At 33.6% G+C, this 23,303-nt stretch overlaps 1 protein-coding gene across 27 annotated transcripts in view; it reads right to left on the bottom strand.

The window, feature by feature from the left end:
* Nucleotides 1-23,303, bottom strand: part of LOC108026765 (glutamyl aminopeptidase) — a 502,322-nt gene that overhangs the window by 368,512 nt on the left and 110,507 nt on the right. For 26 of the 27 annotated variants that reach the window (XM_050890150.1, XM_050890134.1, XM_050890129.1 and 23 more), the window contains 3 exons: nucleotides 18,191-18,441; nucleotides 17,865-18,135; nucleotides 17,731-17,810 (listed from right to left, as the gene is read on the bottom strand). In XM_050890150.1, coding sequence (XP_050746107.1) covers nucleotides 17,731-17,810; nucleotides 17,865-18,135; nucleotides 18,191-18,441 — 602 coding nt within the window. Of the gene's footprint in view, nucleotides 1-16,622; nucleotides 16,912-17,730; nucleotides 17,811-17,864; nucleotides 18,136-18,190; nucleotides 18,442-23,303 lie in introns of those variants that run through there. The other variant, XM_050890154.1, reaches the window with a different exon arrangement.

The raw sequence follows: 23,303 nt of genomic DNA, 5'->3' as shown, positions 1-23,303 counted from the left end.
CTTGTCCCTCATGCATGGTCCACCCTAAATTGGGTCCACCTTATTGGCCATAGAGCTGAGCCGGCACATTGTGCCATTCCTTTTCATTGGCTGACAGTGATCGTATGACTTCTGCAAAATGTGCAAGGTCAGCGGTCTGTGCCACGGGCATCCGGCTGTGCATGAGCTTTTGTTCAGTCTTAAGTTTAGTTTTAATTTGGATTTGAAATAAAGAGCACTAGCTCAATAATTAAACTCCGGCCTTAGCCGTTATCTTTATATTGATTATTAAATTGGGTTATCGTGCCTTAAGGGCCGTAACAACGGAGATAAGTATCTCCCACCATATCTTCGGAAGAAGTAAGGAGTCGAAGCGACCACCCGACTCTCCAGTGGCTACCAACCTTGGTGGTCACCAATACCCAACCAGCGGCAGCAATCCTACTGCCGGTCCCCCACGGATATTCAACCAGCCGGCTCTACCCCTGCCACGGAGGCTCCGCCAGCCGACGCAGACAAATAAATAATTTGTAATGTAGTTCATTCGATGAGAAATGCTTCCTGATAAAACATTATATATGTGGAAATGGTGTGGCAACCCAGATCAACTGGTCTAATAACGAGAGATTAGACAAAACTAACGACGTGGCAAGCCTGTCAAAATTGAAGAGAAGAAGGGAATAAGAATTTAAAACGAAGAGGATAGACGTGCGAAAACGACGTGAGTAGAAAAGACGTGAAAAAACGCAGACGAAAAACTAAGACGCAGATTTATCCATTTAACAAAACCTAATTAGACTACTAAAACCCTAATAATAAAACTAAAATAATTATAATCAAAACCAGTGGGATTATGTGTACGTTATTTTAATAACCTAATCACAGCCCGGTCCCACATATAAAATGGGTAAAAGATTTTATAATTGCTGCAGACAAAGTTCAAACTTGAAACGAGTACTATCAACAAAATAATTAACACACTTCCATTTAAAGCACATATTCCTGGCTATAATTTTTGTGGACCTGGAACAAAGTTTAACAAAAGTTGGAGCATGTGATCGTGAGAGTAATGAATTGGATGAAGCTTGTAGAAGCTAGCTGATTGACATAAGGCTTATGCAGTATTAATGAAGAATGCGATCAAAAGATAGCAGTATTGCAGAGAAAACAGTAGTATACTTGGTTACAAATATTATGAAAATAAAAAGGAAATTCGGAATGGGTGTGAAGAATGGAACAAAGAGAAAGTGTAAGAAGAGGAGATCACAGGTAAAGAATTTTTCAAATGTTATTAAAAAAGGAATACGGGTATTGAAAACTCAGAAACCACTAGTTCTAATGAGTGCAATCAAGGTTGTAAATATAGGAAAAAAACTATTAGAAGAAAGTAAACGACATAATACAAAAATGGAAAGTTGCTTAAAAGTATACTCCATATTTCCGAGGTGTGTTTATGAGAGACTCACTACCAAAATCTCCTTGGAGAGAAGAGTCAGGAGTTATAAACCAAGATGATAGTTCATCAAATGGTACACATTGGGTTGCTTACAACAAAAATAAAAAAGTATACATCATTTTGAAAGTTTTGGAAATTTACAACCCCCAAAAGAAGCTGTGAAACACTTGGGGAATAATATTAACTATAACTATGAGAGAAAACAAACCCTTAATACTACTACTTCTACTAATGGACACCTGTACCTCCAATTCTTAGTCTCTATCCCTCCCTAACTTTTTTATTATGGTTAAGTGATTTCTCTATGATTCTCTATAATTCTTGAAACTCACCCTATTTTACATGCTATTCGCTGCTATGACTGGTCAATTCTAAATCAAGAATGAGATAGAAAACGGAGGTTTAGTTTACCTTAAGGTATAAAAACTCGATCAAAAGTTATTTTAACTCACACTTAAAAAACCACATATAAGCAGTCTCAACCTAAAAGTTTTATGTTGAAAGTATCATCAAAAATCATCTGACAAAGTGCTAAAAAACAAAAAAAAAATATAACAAGAAAAAACAGTTAAAACTACTACAAACAAAAAACAATAACAAAAAACAAAGTTAAAACAACTACAAACAACATCTACAACAGAGTTAAAACAACTACATCGGCTACACACAACAACTACACAGCTTCAACAACTACAAACAACAAAAACAAGAAGAAGAAGAAGAAACAACTAGATGAAGAAACAACTACAAATGGTCAACCCGGAAATGATGAAGGTACTCAAGGATTTTAATGGTAACCTGCCAAAACCTCTCTTAACAAAGACGAAGATGGAATCAGATGTGCGCTACCCTATTCGACGAGCTCAACGTAAAAAACCAGCTTTGGAATGGCCTTCGCTCTTGAACTTGAAGAGTATATGCTGTACTTGCCGGAACGATACTCGACTTTAGATGATTCGACCATTGAATATATAAAAGATAATCTGTTTTGTATTATTAAAAGGAATAAAAACCTTTATTTAGAATTAAATAAAGCTTAAAATGTATTCATTTTTAATATTATTAATGTACTTATTTTATCAAATAAAAATAAAATTTCATTAAATTCAAAACGCCTTGTTATAAATATTTAGATTATACTACTTTTTTCCCCAGTAGCACATGAGTATCAGAGGAAACTACAACAATGAGGCGAAATCTTTTAGAACAGTTGATGAAAAGTAGGAATTCATTAAAAAAAAATTTGATAAATTGAAGCCAATAAAAATGAGAACGTATCAAATTTGGAGGGAACTTTTAAACCTATTACAGACCCTTTACATGAATTACTAAGTGAAAATAAAAAATTAAATTAGAAAAAAAGTATATTAATGATATACACAATGTTAAGACTAAGTTCAAGAAAGAGGAAATAAGAGTACATAAAAGTAATAAAAGGGTACAGGAGAGAGTAATTGAAAGTGATAGTGAGAGTTATGCTTATGTTGATGCTTACTCAGAATACTCTCATATAGATGAATCTGACATTTCTCATCAATCTTTTATAGATGAATCTTATGTTTCACAACAGTTTCATATAGATGATTTAAATGAAAGTGTATATGAAGAAGGCAGGGTGAAGTATAATATCAACATTAATCAGTTAAAACAAGAAAAGATTTTAGATAAGACTTATAGACCAAGAGAAGAAAATAATATTTTAATGTTGGGTAATAGGACACTTAAAATTAAAATTACCTGGTTTATACTCTTTAATTTTTAATTTCAAAAGGATTATACTAAGAATGATTTAGAATCGAATAGAAACATTTTAATTGAAACAAGTGCTCACAAAAGAAACTATCAACCAGATGGTCAAATAAAAGGAAATCCCTCTACAAAATATTCTTCAATTATTAAACCATTAATATCGTCTTCAGTAAATGAAGAATATACTGGTTCTGGGTATAGACAAAAATTACCACCAAATTATGTATATTGGGATAATGTTGATGAACTTGTTGAAAGTTTGCAACTCTTAATGGCATCAAGAGCTGCTGGTAGTAATAATCATACTAATGAAATTCTTTCAATAAAAGAAGAATTTCGTGAAGCAAAAATAATCTATATATATAAAAGAAAGTCGTGTTAGTTACACCACTTATAACTCAAGAACGGCAGAACAGATTTGGCTGAAAATTGGTAGGGAGGTAGCTTAGAGACAGGAGACGGACATAGGATACTTTTTATCCCATTCGACATTCCTCTGTGACTTGACATGAAACGTCAGTCACTATAAAACGTGGTATAACAAAAAAGAATCAGACTTGGAATAACAAAACGCAAATGACAGCTATGTAATTGACGTAAAATGACAGCTATGTAATGACGTATGGATGACAATTTGATATTCGTAAGAAATCAATATTAAAACTATTACTATTAAATAAATAATTAGCAAGTGGATTGAAGTGAAGTGAAGTTTAATTAATAATGCCGCGACCAAGACGATCGAATCTTTCCCGACAAAGCCGTAATGCAAGAAGCATACAAAATACTGCAAATGAAAGGACTGAAGAAGAACAAGAAATTGCACGTGAACAGCGCCACAATAAAATGGCTCGACTTCACGAGAGCAAAGTGAAGCAGCCCGTGAAACAGCTCGGTTGGCAATGCAGAATCCTCGAGCAAACAACAGAAGTCAACAAATAGATAATTTGCGACGCAGAACAAGATATTTAGCTGATTTGAATCGAGCTGCGTTTCGATACGATTGCAGCAATGATTACAGCTTGCATCCTAGCGTTTGCATTGGGCAAGTGGACGTTGTTTGCGAGTATTGTGGTGCATTAAAGTTTTCCGGAGAAACGCCTGGATTATGCTGCGTTAATGGAAAAGTGAAATTGCCAGTGTTGACTCCGCCACATGATGATTAAAATATCAGTTGATGAGTTTGGTTGTTTTTTAAATGAGAAAGAGTACTCAAGAGATATAACAAAAGGTGTAGAAAAATTCCAAAGTATACTTAATGATTATGATGGACATCTAAATATTCAGAAGAAACGATTTAAAAATTCCCTACCCGCCATTCATGAGAATGATATTGCAACAAAATCAAGTACCCCAACATCTACAACAACAACTACATGTGCAACAACAATTACATCTGCAACTACAACTACATCTGCAACAACGGAAACAACATCTGCAACAACAACAACAAATCCACCCAATCTTTTTGATATTATTACTAAAGATACAAATGTTGAGAAAATAGAGAATAAAAACATAGAAGCTGAAAAATCGCAAACAATTGTTATGGGTATCAATGATAGTGAGGCAGAATTTCAAAACAAAATAAGTAATACATCTCGAGAAATAGTGTTGGGTATCAATGATAGTGATACCGAATTCGAAAGTGTAGGACGAGATCCAATAAAAAGAAATACGACACAAAAATTAAAAAACACTGTAAACATGTATAACTCTGAAATAGAATTTACAAAGAGAGGAATAAAAGAGAATTTTAAAACCCAATTAATTGAGAATGAGAAGAAAATGGGGGGACATCTGGATTTTTGAAGAAGGGGGTTAAATAGATTCTTCACCGTAGTAATATAAAAGTGCTACGGTAGGTGTTAAATGTCACTACAATAATATATATAGAAGATCGCATGTTAAAGAGAGAATAAATCTAAACGTAAAAAATATTTAACAAATCGCCACCACCAACGAAAATCTAAACGAAATTTGTACCCCCTAGCAACGTTAAGAATAAATTGCTTTGAATTTGCTGAAGTTTTAACACATTCACTAAAACATGCAGAGAGACAGAAAGATAGGAAAGTATATGAAAAAATTTCGAAAGATGCTGATCTTCTTTCTGTACAAAAGAGTAAACGGGAAGAGATAGCAGATGTAGAACCAGGATATCTTAGCGATGGCCCACAAATAAATGAAATAGTTATCGAAACAGCAGAAAAAAATAATGGAATATATTTGAGAATGATAAATTTAGAATCTCAAATGCTAATTGAGTATTTTTTTATTGGAAAAATTAAAAACTCCACTAAACGACACAACAAAGTGACAGTGATTGATTTAAATGGAAAGCAAGAAATAATCCATTCAAAGGTGAATTTAAAAAAATAAAGGTGGACCAAATTATTAAACAAAAAATACAAGAATAGATTAATAAATGTTCAATTGAGTGAAGTAAGCAGGAAAATAGATGGATTAGAAGGAAGGTTGACCACAGATGCAAAAACTGTGGAGGATTAAAAGATACAAGCAATTGACAACTATAAAATGCGATACAACACATGAAGTGGTAAAATCTTTACCAAAATTCACAGGGAACCAACACAATATGTCGGTTGGAGGGAAGCTGCTGAAACAGTAATGAGTCTTTATAAAATTCAGAGTAAAAAAAATTTTATCGCCCTAACAATTTTACGAAACAAATTATGGGAGCTGCTCACGATGCCCTTACCAATCATGGCACCGTTTTAAACTTTCTTAATAAATCCACCAGATTTGCCCAACGCGTTGGCAAAAGTACAAGAATTAGAATCAAAAAATTTTGGTGCTTAATTTTTAATGAATTTAAGACAGTAAATATCAGGGAAACAACTTACGATTCGATTAAGGTCGACAAAATAATGATACTAATAAAATGGGTAATAATTGGAACTATAACCAAAATAATAATTGGCCACAGAGGGGAAAATTTTTGGCAAAACAATGATCAAAATAATAATCAAAAACAACAAGCTGTCGAGCCAATAGATGTTGATCTCTTGGTTCAACTCCAGATTAAACCTAATAATAATCGGCAGGCGAATAATAATCGAGGAAAATATAAAAATAATTATTATCAAAATAATAATCGTTCAAATTACTATCGTACAAATCAGAATACAGAGCAAACTCAAGCTCAAAAAAGGGAATCGGATGGAACAGTAAATCCAGCCAATAAATTAACCAGATTGAATAATATCAATGAAGATCATTTTTTAGATCAGACCCCTACAGGGGAATGCCTTATTTAAATAGGTTAGATAGAAAATTCAAGAAGCAGTTAAAGATTTTAAAAAGAGAATTTTCGAAAATAAAAATGAGTTATCAATATATAAAAGAGTAACTACAGTACATGAGTATTTAATTATTAAATATTACCATAATATAAATATATTTGAAACAAGACAGATATTTTACGAAATCGAAGGATTAGAATCTGATCTTCTAATTGGATTTAATTTATTGAGAAAAATTGGAGCTATAATAAATACAGAAATGGGAGTCTTAAAATATAAAGGGAAGACAGAAAAGGTAAAATATTATGATAATGAGAAAAAAAAAAGAAATAAGTTTAATTAAAGAAAATAATATTCTTCCGTTAAAAGAATTTATTATAAAAAATATTTTGATGATAAAAGTAGCGAAGACTCAGATTCATTATTTGTGGAAAATAGTGAGAAAAGCTTGGGATTCGAAAATCCTGAGAACGCCGACGTAGAAATATCCGTCAATAAAAATACAAATATCTTGGGAATTAAAAACCCTGAGATCGCCGACGTAGAAATATCCGTCATTAAAAATACAAATATCTCGGGAATTAAAAATCCAGAGATCGCCGACGTAGAAATATCCGTCAATAAAAAACAAAAATCTTGGGAACTGAAAATCCTTAGAGTGCCGACGAAGAAAATACCGTAAAAAATCGAATAAGTAAAAATCGTTTGAAATGTAATAATTTCAAGCCCGACGTTGTTGAGTCATTCGACAAACAAAAGATAAATAATATAGGTACTGATCAATTAGAAGGACTAAAAGAAAAGATAGTTTACTATATTGAAAAAGAGCATTCAAAGAGAAATATGCAAATTCCATTTAGAACAGACATAAAAGGAAAAATAAATCTAATTCGCGATATACGGGAAACAATACCGGTATCCTTTATCTGTCACCGACTTTGTAAATCGCGAAATCAGAAGACTGCTATCAGAAGAAATTATAAGACCAAGCCGAAGCCCTTACAATTCACCAGCTCTGGTAGTTCCAAAGAAGGGAGAAAATAAAGACGGAAGCCGTAAATTAACCCTCGTTATTGACTATAAAAAATTAAATGAAAGTACGATAACTTACAGATACCCAATGAAAGGCCCGTCAGTAATTTTATCTAACTTGGGAAAAGCAAGATATTTTTCAACAATAGATTTGGAATCAGGCTTTCATCAGATATTAATAAAAGAATCTGATGTCGAAAAAACATCTTTTTCTATAAATAATAGAAAATACGAATTTTTAAGAATGTTATTCGGACTAACAAATGCATCAAGAATTTTTTCAGCGAGCAATGGACGACATCCTAAGAGAACAAGTAGGGAAAACATGCCATGTTTACATGAACGACATTATAATATTCTCAAGTTCGATTGAACAGCATTATGTAGACTTAAACATAATTATAAATATATTATTAAGGGCTAACATGAAAATATCTTTAGAAAAATCAAAGTTTTTTAAACGCGAAATCAGTTTTCTAGGATACGTCGTATCTTAGAACGTCATCAAGACAGACCCAGAAAAAATTGATACCATTATTAAATATCCACTTACAAAAAATATTCGGGAACTAAGAAGTTTCCTAGGCCTTACGGGCTATTATAGAAAATTTGTTTTAAATTACGCCTTAATAGCCAAACCTCTAACAAAATATCTAGGAGGTCATAATGGAAAATTTTTAAAAAGAATGTCAACAAAAACGTTAACTCAGCTTCTGACGTCGCAATTGGTGCACTATTATCTCAAGAAGGTAAACCAATTACTTTTATCTCAAAAACATTGACTAATACAGAACAAGTTTATGCAACCAATATGAAAGAACTTTTAGCCATAGTATGGGCTCTAAAACATCTGAGAAATTACTTATACGGAGTGATTGGAATTGAAATTCAAACCGATCATCAACCATTATCTTTCGCAATCTCTGATAAAAATCCTAATATCGAAATGAAACGTTGGTACTCCTTCATAGAAAGTTTTAGTTTTATTCATTTATAAGCCAGGTACAACTAATGTAGTTGCAGACGCCTTATCAAGAATTCAGATAAATAATATTACCAACAGCGATATAGAACAAACAGACCAGTCAGACTCAGATCAAAACACACAGCATTCAGCTGAAAGTAGTTTTGAAAATGTAATACAAGAGACCCGTTAACCGTTAAACCAGTTTAAACAACACCTGTTATTAACAACGGGGAGGTATTCAATACATGAGTCCCTGGAAATATATGGCAGGACACGACACTTAATTGAATATGACACACCAGAAAATTTAATATCTATATTAAGAGAGTATCTTCCACCTAACATTACGGTAGGAATTCATTGTACCTTAGAGGACTTATTTCATATTCAATTACCTTTAAAAAATAATTTTACTAACACATTCCTTTTTACAAGAATCGTTTTACGAGACATAAAAAACGAAGAAGATAAAGCTATAATAATAGAAGAAACACAGAGTCGAGCTCATAAAGGACTAGAATAAAATTACAAACAGATCAGAAGGTTATATTATTGGCCAAACTGGCCGAAAATTGAATAAATATATTAAAAATTGTGTGATTTGTAACGAAAATAAGTAAAACAGGCACCCAATAAAAATTCCAATCGGGGAAGCCCCAATTCCAAAAAAAAAGAAAAAGAGAATTTACATATAGATATATTTTACGCACAAAATTTAACATTTCCGACTTCTATTGACGCGTATTCCAAATACCTTATAGTAAAAGAAATTCAAACTAAGTTAAACATTGAAAACAAAGTAATTGAACTACTTCAACAATTTCACCAAGCTAAAGTAATTATGACAAACAACGAATAAGTTTACATTACGCAGACCCAAAACACAGTTCTTCAAACGGAGAAGTTGAGAGAGCACACTCGATATTAACAGAAATAGCGCGCTGCATAAAAGAAGAGTTCATTTTAACTGACTATTCTGAAATAGTTATTAGAGCCGCTCAAAAATATAATCAGACTATTCACTCCACAACAAACCAAAAACCTTTTGATATCCTTTATAATAAAATTGAGCACGAAAATATTCCCCTTTTATTAAAAAATACACAGTCAATAATGTTGAAAACACATGACGAAAACAGAAGAGAAAAACAGTATCATGTAGGACAAGTTGTCTATGAGAAAAAACATGGGGAACGAAATAAGCCTAAAACCAGATATAAAAAACAGGTAGTTTAGGAAAATATGCCTAACACAATAATTATTAACAATAGAAATAGGATTATTCATAAAGATAATATTAAATTCAAATAAAAGAAAAAAGTCAAAACAAACAAAAATTAAAATAAAAATACCAACAAAAAAATATATATATAACTAAATAAAAAAAATATAATTTTGCCTTTTCCAGAAAAATGTTTCCCCGAGTACTTATATTGAACTTAATACTTTTAACAAGTTCCGAATAATAAACACGGAATCAAGAATTTTAAGTAAATCAACAAAAACAGATATAGAATGGGAAATTTCAATGTATTTAGAACTCATCAAAATAACATTACAGAAATAATGCCGAAAGGCAAAAAAGAGGAATAAACGAAAAAGGAACAGGAACTCCTGATCATAATGATTTCATAACTGTACAAAATAAAATAGATGACTTAATACAAAATAATAATAAACAATTCAGAATAAATTCCAATTTATTTAATGAAGTAAAATATCTAACTGAAAATTTAAAAAAAGGAGTCTTCAATGAGGAAACAAAAATTTTTAATACAAAAATTCTAACTGAAAAAGAAGTTAAGGAAATTTAGAATAACGAAAAACAATCTGTAGTATTAACCAACTGAATGGATATATCAACCTTTAAAATTTTATTTAATAACGATTTACTTGTAATCTATATAAAATACCCCATCATTAATGGAAAATGTGACTTGTATAAAACAAGTGCTATTGCTCAACCCGATGGAAAATTTTTGATAAACAATCAAGTTGCTTTTTGCAAAAATAAATATTATTTAATGACCAATTTTAAACAGGAAATTTTTAACAACTACTGTAAATTAAGTTCTGAAACAAGTTGTTTTATAAAACTAATAAATGGCGAAAAAGCCAATTGTTCTAATAAGAGAAACTAATAAAAAAATAGATATCCTCCAAGATGGTGCCATTTTAGTTACATTTAGTTACAGGAACAAACGTAGTAGACATAACAAAACTGCAAGGTTCATATTTAATATTGTTCAATGACTCAGTAACCATAAATAATATTACTTATGTAAACACCGAAAGTAAAATATTGAACTACATAGAACAGCATAAATTTATTAATTATGACATTAACAAATAAATTATTTCAAATAATTCGGAACTTACTCTTGATAATATAAATATTTTCAATCCATATTTCCAAATTAATAATACAAAAATTCCAATTTCTTTTATATTATTAACTGTAAATATCGTATTTTTGTTATTTTTACTTTTTATAAATTATAAAAACTTATTTTTGTGAGCAGAAAACAAAGGCCTTTGCCTTTGTCTTCACCCTTGCCTATGTCTTTGGCTTTGGCTTTGAGGTCCGCTCTTGGTTCCCCAACCGAAAAAACAAATCAAACTTAAAGTAAACATCAGCTTCCGTTCGAAGCCCAATCAATTGCGCGTTCCTCTTTCTAAATAAACTGCATTGGTCAGCATAATTAATTTTAATTTTAATTTAATTTCACAATAGAATGCGACATTTTCATCATGAGCTTTTATTTTAAACAAAAAGAAACTTCTTGAAGCTCCAGAAAAGCTTCTGGCCGATGTTCTTTGAATTAGATTTAAGATTGGATCTTCTTCATTCGGATAGGCGACGAGGAATTAATCGACAGTATCACTGAAGGAATACCGGATACTCTTCTACGACAACAGGCACACATGCACCAGCCCGGAACCGCTGTAAGATGCTATAACTGTAACTTCGTGGGAGCATACGACGCTTAATACGGTTGTGGAAGTTTGGAGCACCTCGTATCCCATTGCAACGAAAAGTAAAACGCAACCACAAACGAAATTTACGTTACCTCACACCCTAATCAGTGCATATTTACAAAATGCCTAATCGATTCTGGGATTCCAATTAGCTTTACAGGGTTATCCTGCGTTGAAAACATTTTAAGCAGTAATATTATTTAGGTTAACGAAAACAACTTTTCACGTTACTTTGGCTTGAACCACAGTCCTTTAGATATACATGAAAAGATATCATGTTTTGTTATTATGAATAAAGTGAAATTTCATTTTGAATTACTAATTGCGGCAAACAAATCGATGGCTGCTATATGCCAGTTTTAAAAAGAGATTTTATGAACATTTGTACCTTTAAGATTGTAAGGGAAAATGATTGTTCAAATGATAGTTGTACAATGATTGTTCAAATGATAGTTGTGTTGATGATCGTTTAATTGAAAGTGTGGTTAATGATCGTTTAAAGGATATTTGTACAAAAGATTTATATATTGCAAATGATCGCGCAGATAATAGTAAAAGGGAGAGGGATAGTAGTTTTAAATTTTATTGCTTAAATGTTGGACATGTTGAAAACGATTGCTCTACTAATAGCTGTGAGAAAGATGATTGTTCAAATGATATGATAAAGATTAATTGTGGTTACAAAAAAACGTAATGTGATTCGTGTAAAATGATAGAGTTAAGTCAAAATTTAAGTATCCAATCCAGCGATCATTTCGAGTCAGAAATTATGTCAATTGAATACCCTGATCCAGCCGAATGCAACCTGTTAAATATTAGCGATAAGTGTGAGTTTACGCTAAGGAAAAAACTGATCGAAATTTTTGATAAGTTTTATATGAAACCAAAACGGCCGGAGATCCCCTTAGTTAAATGGGAAATGAAACTGAATTTTGATTAAACTAAACCTTTCAATTACCCTCAAAGACGTTTACATACGCAGAGAAAAGTAAAGTTCAAAATTTGATAGACAATTACATAAAAAACGGTATTATTCGAGTAAGCGAGTCTGAGTATGCATCACCGATAGTTCTAGTTAGGAATTAAGAATATGCTTAGATTACCCAACAATTAACAAAAACATGCTAAAAGATAACTACCTCAACCCCTTAATAGATGACCTTATTGACAAACTGTCTGAAAAACTATTTTTACAAAGTTATACCTTAAAAATGGGTTCTTTCACGTGCACATGCACGAGGATTCTATTAGAATTCCGCTTTTACAATACCTATGGGTCAGTATGAATGGCTTAGAATGCCGTTTGGTTTGCAAAACGCACCAGCAGTCTTTCAAAGATTTGTGAAAAAAATCTTTGGTTAAAGAAGATAAGGTTCTAATTTCTACGGATGATATTTTAATAGCAACGAAAGATAGAGACTCATATGGAGATATTAACGGAGGTCTTTAAACGACTGGTAGATAACAGGCTTGAGCTTAGGTTAAAGTATTTAGAATATATTAAGGGTATCAAACCTGGTTCGAAAGGTATGCAAACAGTAAAAGATTTTCCACAACAAAGATTTTCCACGACAAAAACGCATGAAGCTCAAAGTGCCGAAAGAGCTTTAAAATATTAAAATTAAATTTTTTGGAAGCCCCTATTCTGGCCTTGTACAATACAAAAGATCCAACAGAGTTACATTGTAATGCTAGTGCCCTGGGTTTTGGTTCAATTTTTATGCAGAACAAAAAAGACAGTAAATTTCACCCCGTATTCTATTTCTCTAAATGCACGACGGATGTGGAAGCGAAGTACCATAGTTTCAAATTAGAAGCGCTCTCTGTAGTTTACTCGTTACAACGCTTTAGAATCTATTTTCAAGGAATACAGTTCAAAATAGTTACAGACTGTAGGGTTCTTACATTGGCGTTAAATAAAAAGGAATTATGCCCAAATGCCAGTGGGCACTTTTTCTTCAAGATTATGACTACACTCTAGAACAAGCGTATGCTGCATACGATGCACTTAGCAGGAATACACACATACTGACAATCGATTCTCAGGCAAAGGATTGTTCTGGGACACAGTTTTAGAAACATTTGAACACGCACTTAATATTACGATCCAAAGATCAGTTAGTCCGCACCCAAGCCAAGTTTTATTCGGAGTGTCCCAAGAGGGAAAGCTTATAGATAGCTTAAAAGAGAAATTAGAAGACTTCAATAAAGATAGGGAATGTAGAAATTAAGAGCTAATTAGAGAAAAAGCTAGCAAGAGCATTGAGAATATACAAGACTACAATATGTTACGCACAGATCTTAAGAGAAAGAATCCTACAGAATACCAGACGGACGACTTAGCAATGATCAAAAGCTTCGATTCTCATGTAGGCGTACCTAAAAAGCTAATTCCAAAATTCAAAGGCCCTTACAGAGTGACAAGGGTACCCCGTAATGATAGGTATGCCTTATCAACGATCCGAAAATTGGTGGAAAGCAAATTATAGCTTCGGTGTTTTTGACATATTATCTTAAAGTATTGGGAATAACATTTTATATATTTTAAAGATTTTGAATTAAATTTAATAAAAAGCGGACAACTGTAAGATATATTTTTGTCAAACAAACGTTCAGAGAAATAATTAAATAATTTTTTTTTTCATATTAGTGAAGCTAGCAACAATTCTTAAAAATGTAACATGGTGTTATTTACATTAGTTATTTCTTATAACTGCAACTTCGGCTCACCGAAGTTAACTTCACTTGTTGTTTTTTTTAAAGAGAAGTAAAAATAAGTTATGTAAAGTTGATATTTAAGATTATTAAATACAAAAACTTGAGTCAATCGGATCATACAAAAATTGATTCACTCGATTTTTATATCAGGTGTTTTTGTTTAAAATCAGAAGCTTTTGTTTTATTAGTCAATAATAAAATTCATCTGCCTTAAAAAAGTCATAGAATTCAATTTTTTTATAGAGCTGTTAATAACAATGATTTCTGGAATAAATAGATGGGTGCACAAAAACGCTCATGTTTTGAACCAGTACGTGTGACCATTTTTGTTGAATACACATTTTGAAACGTGACGTTTTACAACAATATGTTAGTTGTTTTCAAAAGTGGTAGAAGTAAGATTTTTTTATATAATCAGTAAGATTTTTTTTATAATAATCATACACTTCCGGGGGAGATAGTTTGGATACAGTGTTCTGAATTGGTAAATGTGGCCATTTTTGTTGATAATTTTGAAACGGAACTTTTAACAACATTAACCTGTTTTGTTTAACTTTAACCTGTACAAGTTACAAATATTTTAATGTTCTATTCTTTTTTTTGTAATAGCTAATTTTTTTTTAATTTAGCAGATGAAATAAAATTGTATACTTTTTTTAGGCACTTGAAAAACAAGATTCAATGTTCTTCAAATGTTAAGACCAATTTATAAAAAGAAACGTGGCAATCAAAAACTTTATAATAGAAGTATTCGTTTTGATTAATTGTCACTTTACTTTGAAAAAAAAAATTGCATGATGCTGTCGTAAATTTTTTAATATTTTTAAGTTTTAATAATTATATATAATTTATGTCATAAACGACTTTACATTGGAATAGTAGTAACTTGGGTCGTTGATGCGAAGGTGGCTTGATAAATAAAACACAAGGGTATGGGGCTTATACGGGAAGTGCGTGGATGTTTATTATAACCTAACTCCAGAGCGGAGCGAAAACGGACATCTGGAAGAGCTGCTGCTTTACACTGCCTCTAGAATATAAACGCCCTTTGGCCTTAAAAGTACTTTCTGGAGTTGTTTCTGGGCGCTTAGCCACAGAAAGCGGTGATACTTTTGTAGAAGATGAATCTTTTGGGAGACTCGGTATTGCTAGGATTTTATACCTTGGGAACGTCTGCCAACTAAATCGAAATAAGGAACCCTATAGTAGGATGAATTGTTTGTTGGACTTACGTTTTGTACGTGTTCCAGCGCTGGAAATTTGGTAGCTTTAGAAATTTGATTTTGATCAAACTATTTTTTGAATTGAGTTGGACATTGGCATTGAAGCGTCGGGTGGCGATCGTTTACTGTACTTTTTGGAGTTGGATAGGGTCCCAATTCTTATTATCATTAACAGAAAATTATAAGGATGTTAAATTTAGTTTTTAATGATAATCAACTGGATTACAATATTTAAATAAATCCGGATAAATCCGTTTACCGCGATCGATTTTCGAATCAGAATCAGGGTCAAGTTGAATTTTTGACCTGTTTTTAAGTTATCCCGGCAGCTGGCAGAATCGTGTGTTCTGCGATTGCAGTGCGTGCAACGAGGCTTGCACTGGGGCTTAGGACATTTCGAAGAATAATGTCCAACTTTCTGACACTTGTAGCATTTAACCAATATTTCGTCTTTATCGTTAAAAGAACGTTTTGTAACCAAAGATGAGTTCCGGCTTTTAACGCCGACGTTAAAATCTCGTTTTTTTTTTATATTTCACTGATGTTATGATTTATGATATTATGCGCTGAAGAATATCGCGTAGAAGTTCGTAACGTAATTGTTGTATACTTTTCTATTTAAATCGTAGTCGTTAGTCCCGTTGATAATGTGTGTGCAAGTTGTTGAATCTGGTAGTTCACCCTTTTTACTTAAGGCTATCTTCTTGTAGAAATAATCTCAAGGTGACTCGGTGGAATATATATATGCGTTTTTGACATCTTAGATGAATGTCTGCCGGATTTGTGAGACATGGAGTCATACAAAAATCTTACAGTAAACTGGGGTCATGTTTGAAATATATGATTTACGCAGTCTACTCATTAACGAGCAGCACCCAGCATCTTTTATTACCTAGCGATCATCCAAACGAAGGGAGTTAACACGCTTTACAATTTGATGATACTCGTTATACATCGGTTGATATATTGGTATTGTACTGTATTGAATAAATTACGTAAAATTAAATAGATATATTCAAAGTTTAAGTAAGTGAGTTACTTTTGGTTGTGATGTAGCAGAGTCTGCAAATTTCATTTCTACGTCAATGAAGTGCGTAGCTGAGTCGGGTAGATAACGTAGCAAAGAGCATGTTGTTTGGTTGAGTTGGGTGATTGAGACGTTGCAAAATTTACGTTTGGGACATTCGTTAATTTTTGCACATGCATTTCGCTAAATCCTAGGTCGATTTCTTGTTTTTGACGTATTTCATCAGATTTTTCGATTGGTGATGACCGATTTCTGTAGCTGGACAACCTACTTTTAAAGTGATTGGTTTTCTGCAATTATGTATTCATCGTCGCTGTTTTGGGAGTTCAAATTTTTAAGCATGTCTTCGTGATTTGCCGATGTCGAGAGTCCTGATCAGCTGCACGTATGTTGTAGGGCTTTCTTAGCCAAATAGTTCCTTTCCGGCATAGTGTAGGTAGTGTCTATTATTTTGCTCGATATTAAAGTTATTTCCATTTTGGTTAGAGAACATTTACCGAGTTCATCAGCTTTCTCTGGAAAGCAAGAAGCGTTTTACAATATTAATCCATTTATGACTTCGTTCTTAAGGGAGAAAAGCTCTTCGATTGTTTGAATTTTTTGAATAATATTAACGTAACACTCATCTTGGGAATTCTAACTTTTAAGCATGTCTTTGCGATTTTCCGATGTTGAGAGTCTTGATCACCAGCACTTATGTTGTAGGACTTTTATAGTCAAATAGTTCCCTCCCGGCATAGTGTATTAATTTCAATTAGAATTTTTTTACAAACTGTAGGGGCTACAGATTTCCCTAGATTGTGGGCGTTAAAGTGGGCGTGGTACCCTGCTAAAACAAACTTGTGACACACTCTCTATCGCCTGTTAACGGATAACGTTAAAACATGTCTAGCGGTCACATTTTTTTAATTTTCAGCAAAACTGTAAAATTAATTTATTTTATTGATAAATACTTATAATAATAAATAAACAAAATTGAAGATCGAGTGGACAGGGTGTCATTAAAAACAGTTCAAAAAGTTGCCCAGTTGATCAGTATCAATAGCCGTCGTCTTGCTCGCTTTTCTGTCTATACATGTGAACATTATTATCTCGGAAACTGAAACAGCTAAAGGATTGAGGTTTTATATTTTGATTTTTAGTTATCGTAGGCAGTGCCAGATTGTTACGCAAACAATTATGGCCACTTCTAATAATTCTATCTCAAATGCATTGTCATCGTCAATACCTAACAAAAAAATGTTTGCACACCCACTTTTACTCCCAAGAACCACATACAATGTGGATCTTATGTAGCTTATGTAGCTATCTGAAAATGTAAAAATTGTACTTACTGTTGAATTGTATGATGAAGTCGAGTATTGAAAAGTGTTGTGTATTCCTGAGGTCTGGCAATTGATACATTGAATGGGACCTGGATTCGAATATAAATCAAGTATAAGCAAATTCTCTAGTAAACGTATTTTACCTTTATTCCTGGTTCATCGAAGCATGGAAACACACGTCGTGCATAAGTTGGTTTCAGGTTAGTTGCCAAATAAACCTCTTGACCATTTTTTGACAAATTGGTATAATAGCCCTTAAAAAGTCCCTCCTCAGCTTCTAAAATATTTCCCTCAAAAGGAATTTCTAGAAAATACTCAGAATCCTTTTTAACATAATCCTTAAGATATAAAACAAATATATCCTTTCGAGGAAGTCGACCGCCCTTTAAAACTGTAAGGCTTTCGACAGTTGTCCTGTTGTTGATATTTCGTTAAAATTATACAATAGACGGTTATAAAGCTTACTTACTTATTTTCCAAATTCAATCTGCTCAGTTTGATTTTTTTTACATCAATCAAAAGGTTAGTATATGCATGGAAATGCACCTTTTTTGTATCTTTAATCCATTTTAGTGAAATTTTGACTAGTCCAGTAAAATTTTCGTTTTCCATTTTGGGTTCAATATAAAGACCATAGTTAAGGGGCACAATTTCATCTGGCAATCTAACATCTGATATTGCATTGAGTGTAGATAGATCGACATCCGCTTTAATAAAACCCTGTTTTAAAAATTTTAAAAAGCCAAAACTTTTAAGTTGTTTAATATTTTAGACAGGGCACTTTTACTAGTTTTCGGTTTGAGCAATTTTTAGTTTGTAGTCTGTCCAATGTCATTTAATGCCTGATCAATAATAATACTATTATATATTAGCCTCAGCGGGGTGCCACGCCCACTCTAACGCTACTCTGTAGCGCAAAAATGTTGTATAATAATAAAATAATAAAATAAAATAATAAAATTATGATCGAATTAATTTATCTCATCAATCTCTTCAAGGCCCATAAACCGCACAAAACTGTGGTGGCTACAGTTTTCATGCTAGATAAATTTGTTTTGCTAAAATTTATTTGTCACATCTATAGATACCTATTCATTGATAATTTTGATTACAAAGCTTATACTTAAACTATTGTATCGGGATCGCCTGTTATGTTATGTTTTACAAACGAACATAATAATTTACAATAAATATAATAAGAAGTATAATTTTATATATATGTAAAAGCTCCACGATTTAAGTTCGGTTATACGAAGGGGTATTTGAAATGCAACTCTGAAAAACAAAAGAGCGGTGGCAGAGAACAAAAGGTAGAGTAAGACAACGTTTTGAAACCGTGAAGTGTGGACGCAATAAAGATTAAACAAGGAAGAAAGCTATAGTCGAATGCCTCGACTATCAGATAACCGTTATTCAGCTTAAGGGAGAAAAATGGAAATGGAGATAAATAAACAGCAAAACGATACTTTAGGGCGCTACCTACCAGATATTTCAGTAGAAGTTTTGTGGGCGGCGGACAGATTTAAGCGTTTTAACCATTTGTGGGCGTTAAAGAAGGCTTGGCACATTTTTTTTAGATCATTGGAAAGGTATTGATGACACAAACACATTTCATTTCTGCATTCAAAGTTTGGCTAATCTTGCCTTTATAGTTTCAGCGTTCATACGGACAGACAGACAGACGGACATGGCTAGATCGACTCGGCTAGTGATCCTAAGCAAAAATATATACTTTATAAGGTCGGAAACGCTTCCTTCTAGCTTTCCGACAAATCTAGTATACGCTTTTATTCTACGAGTAACGGGTATAAAAATGTATACATAAACAATATTCTTTTTGTGGTTTTCTTTTGGACTACACTTAAACCTTACATCATTATATCTGGCGAACGGAAGACACGATTTTCATAAGTCAAAAGCTGTAGGTGTAGTTGGGTTTACACAGCCGATTACTGAAAAATTATGAATTTTAATTTTATTTATTTAGCTATAGATGACCACATAATAGCATTTTTTAGGTTTAAAAAGGTCACGGAGAAAAATATCACTATATTAAAAGGTGAGTTCCAAAATAAACGGGACTTTAAAAAAAGACAGAACATATAGTTTTTTCGGCAAAATCAAAACATTTTATTCAAAATAGTCTCCTTCTGCTTTAATAAAGCGTTTTGCACGGTCCAAAAGCACGTCGAACGAACATGTACATATGCCGGTGCAAGCCTTTTGAATGGCCTCTACGTCTGCATAATGCTTTCCTTTCATCGGCAAATGCATTTTTTCGAAAAGGTAGAAGTCGCCAAATCAGGTGAATACGGGGAGTGGTTGATGGTTAAAATGTGATTTTTGGTCAAATCGACGGACACAAATGTCGATCGATGAGACGGCGCATTATCTTGCAACAAACGTCAACTTCCATCTTCGCGATATTCGGGCCGAACACGTCGAATATGGCGCACCAAACGCTTCAAAACTACAAGGTGGTATACCCCCTTAACGTTTTGGCCGGGTGGAACAAATTCTTTGTGGACAATACTCTTGGAATCAAAAAAACAAATAAGCATTGTCTTCACTTTTGAATTCTCCAGGCGCGATTTTTTGGGTTTCGGCTCGTCCGGCGCCTTCCATTCAGCACTCTGGCGTTTCGTTTCGGGATCATATTAAAAACACCACTGGTGACGACCAGTCACTATCTTTTAAAGGAAGTTCGGCTTTTTTTTGCCTCTTTCAATTTTCAATTCTATTTCCATGAATTTCAATAATGATTTCGGCTGATTTTTTATGAATTCACGCACAGTTTCGATGGAGTTTTCGGTCATCACGGATTTTGGTTGGCCATGTTCATCGTCATTTATGTCCTCACGACCACTTTGAAAACGTTGAAACCACTCTTGCACTCTGCTACGGGATAGGCAATCATCGCCATTAATTTTTTTCATCAATTGAAACGTTTTGCTGACAGTTTTACCAATTTTAAAACAACATTTTATGTCGGCTCTTTGTTTGAAGCTCATTTTCGCACCGATGACAACGCAGCCACCCCCATTTTCATTTTTATGGCGCTGGAGAAATATCTTACATTAACATTATTTAAATCAAAAGAGACTAAAATCTAATCGAACCAGTTAATAAAATTTAATCATCAAAATGCTTTGCAAGGGGAGTTGGTTCTAAAAACCTTATATATGTTTTCTTGTTGCAGGACTCCGATATAAATTAAATTTACCATACTACATGTATCAATATTCAAAATTTTTGGAATTTTTCCGTAATATTTTTTTAGTTTTCTTTTGCTGTAAAATTAACTGAAGCAATTTTAATTTAAGCAAATAAGATACGTTTTTCTTAAAATAATAGGATTAGTTTTTTCTTGAGATTAATTTACTTGTTACGAGGTTAAAATGTGAAGGAACTTTTTTACAGGCTTGCTTATAACTACAGAAAATGTATAATAGTTTCGCCAATATAATTTGGCAGAAAACGAAAAATAGTGTAGTCGATTTAAATAACTTTTAACGATTCCCTATTATATTTCGACAAAAGTTCCTAGATCCTAGCTTAATTAAGATTGACAAGTACGGGGTGAGCTTGCAGAGACCAAAAAAATACTCTTCGCCCTAAACTCCGCCTTGGCCCTAAGCTAAGTTACACTTAACGTCAAACTTCATGTCTAAGCCGAAACAATTTTTTGGTTTCAATCAACACCAGTGGCGTTGAACGCTTCAGGTTTCAACTTACAGGAAGCGGCGTCAATTTAAGGATGGCCCTCCGAAGAACTCCTCTTCTGCTTGTCCTAACGTCGAAGACACTTTGCGTGTCCGTTCCTGCGTGTCCGCCCTTGCTTGTCTGTCGATGATATTTCCCAGGAGCCATTGTTGGGGGATAGGTTGTCTTCGGAAATGATGTGACTGATCGCTGCCTCGATTCCGACGAGGACTTTCGCCAGCTTTTCTGCGCTTAGGAGCGCGCTGCCCACCGCCCACCGAAATGGACCACTTGGGGACATCCTTGGCGCCCCACGAACCGTTGAAAAGCCAATAAAAAGGAATCTGTGGTTAAATTTGAAACAACTTCTAGATGAACCGCCTTGGACGCCAAACAAACAAAAAGCGCAATTTAGGACTTATAAGGAGGCCTACCACTAATTTTTAGTGTTGTATGGAGAAGGTCTCAAAATCAGCGCCACATATTGCAAATGGGAGGAAAACAGGGAGACGATCGCGCATAAATTTCCCATAATTTGTGTCATCAGTCGAGGCTTGCAGTTGATGCAGCGTATGCGTGATCGAACTGTCTGACTGCAGACCTCTTGAGCATTTACAATCAAAATATGCTGTCGAAGGAGATTCACATGAAAATTGGAACCGGACATAGCTGCACAAATTGAGAGCGTTCCGTCAACAATATTGGAAACTTGGCATAGCATGATAAGGAGCGTTAGCTAGTCGCCCCCAACTTGCAACAACGAAAAGGGACATCAAGCCCTCTTGTTCTTATGGATGAATGGATGTAATCGCTAAAGACTTGGGCCAACTCTGCAGCCTTTATGAACTTTTTCCCTTTCTTCGTAATTTATTTGCTTTTGTAATATCTCGACAAGAAAGCATTATTACATTTAGTAGGTGGCAATGTTTTTTCCAATATATTACTATTGTCTTTGCATTTTCTTAAGTCGGACCATATAAAGGAAAACCCTAAGCAGTTTGAGGTGGGACGAAAATCTCTCGATGACATCTAAAAAGTCTGAATTTCGTACAGTAGCGGTCAGCCCGACCTGGCCTCGATTCTTGTAGTAGGACTTTTTCATCTAGGTCAAAGTGTGCATTTTGGGGCCAGTTTTCTTCTTTTTTTTTTTAAATACGCTGGTCCAGTAAACTAAACTAAACTTTATAGTCAGCAACGATAGTGTATAATCTTCCGCAGTTTTGCTACGAATGTAGACGCAAGCTCCATAAGCTCTTAAGGATGCGAAGGCGAAGGCAAATTTATTGGAATCGACTCACCCCAAAGTTCCTGCAACAAGATTATTCCTCTAATTATAATTATGAATTTGTCGATTTAAAAACTGCAGTTTGAAGAACCTTATACACTTCAAACTTAATAGACTTTATCTCCTCTTCGTATGTCACCGACATAAAAGTATGATCCAATAACTTTCGCAGCTCTATGAACTCACTTAACCTTTATAAACACCGAATAGCCAGAAAGGGGGCTGGTCCAGTACCATATGTTACGATGTAAAGCTTATGTTACCTCAAGGACTCAGAAGGGTCTCGCCCAGTAATTATATATGAAGCGGATAGGCAGTGTTAACTTATATAGTAGGAGTATAAATTAAAACTGCCTATCCATTTCAATTATACATTTTCCTTACATCGGAGGTCAGGGCGATCCTAGGCAGCAGAGAACTACAAGAGTCCACCAGCACTCAAGGTGCACCGGGTAAATCTAGGGTAACTCTGGCAGCCTGGTGTTTTTTGCTACTGGACAACTGAGTATGAGTGCTAGCCGCGCAATAATGCATAAGTGTGTGCCGCACCAAGCATAACGTCGCTTGTAAGTATACGAACAAAAAACTGGGAATA

This window comes from Drosophila biarmipes, unplaced genomic scaffold (assembly GCF_025231255.1).
Source record: "Drosophila biarmipes strain raj3 unplaced genomic scaffold, RU_DBia_V1.1 ptg000017l, whole genome shotgun sequence".
NCBI classification, from domain to species: domain Eukaryota; kingdom Metazoa; phylum Arthropoda; class Insecta; order Diptera; family Drosophilidae; genus Drosophila; species Drosophila biarmipes.
The sequence above is the reverse complement of the archived record's forward strand: the minus strand, read 5'-3'. Positions and strand labels throughout refer to the sequence as shown.